The sequence below is a fragment of the Myotis brandtii genome, unplaced genomic scaffold (genome assembly GCF_000412655.1).
Source record: "Myotis brandtii unplaced genomic scaffold, ASM41265v1 scaffold687, whole genome shotgun sequence".
Classification (NCBI taxonomy): domain Eukaryota; kingdom Metazoa; phylum Chordata; class Mammalia; order Chiroptera; family Vespertilionidae; genus Myotis; species Myotis brandtii.
In genome coordinates, this window is record NW_005370687.1 from 1,215,683 (window position 1) to 1,215,886 (window position 204).

The window sequence follows — 204 nt, forward strand, 5'->3', positions numbered from 1 at the left end:
CCCCTCCCCTGCGCCCCCTTCTCTCCTGACCCGCTGCTGGCCCTCCCCACAGTACAGCAAACACTTGTTTGTGCACATCGGCCAGACAAACCCCGCCTTCTCGGACCCGCCCCTGGAGGCCGTGGACGTGCGTCAGATCTACGACAAGTTCCCCGAGAAGAAGGGCGGACTGAAGGAGCTGTACGAGAAAGGCCCCCCGAATGC

At 63.7% G+C, this 204-nt stretch overlaps 1 protein-coding gene across 1 annotated transcript in view; it reads left to right on the plus strand.

The window, feature by feature from the left end:
• Nucleotides 1-204, plus strand: part of TEAD3 (TEA domain family member 3) — a gene marked incomplete at its 5' end in the record, with an annotated part of 16,688 nt that overhangs the window by 14,151 nt on the left and 2,333 nt on the right. Inside the window, one exon of the mRNA XM_014529584.1 lies at nt 8-202. Within this exon, the coding sequence (XP_014385070.1) occupies nt 8-202 (195 nt within the window). The remainder of the gene's footprint in view (nt 1-7; nt 203-204) is intronic.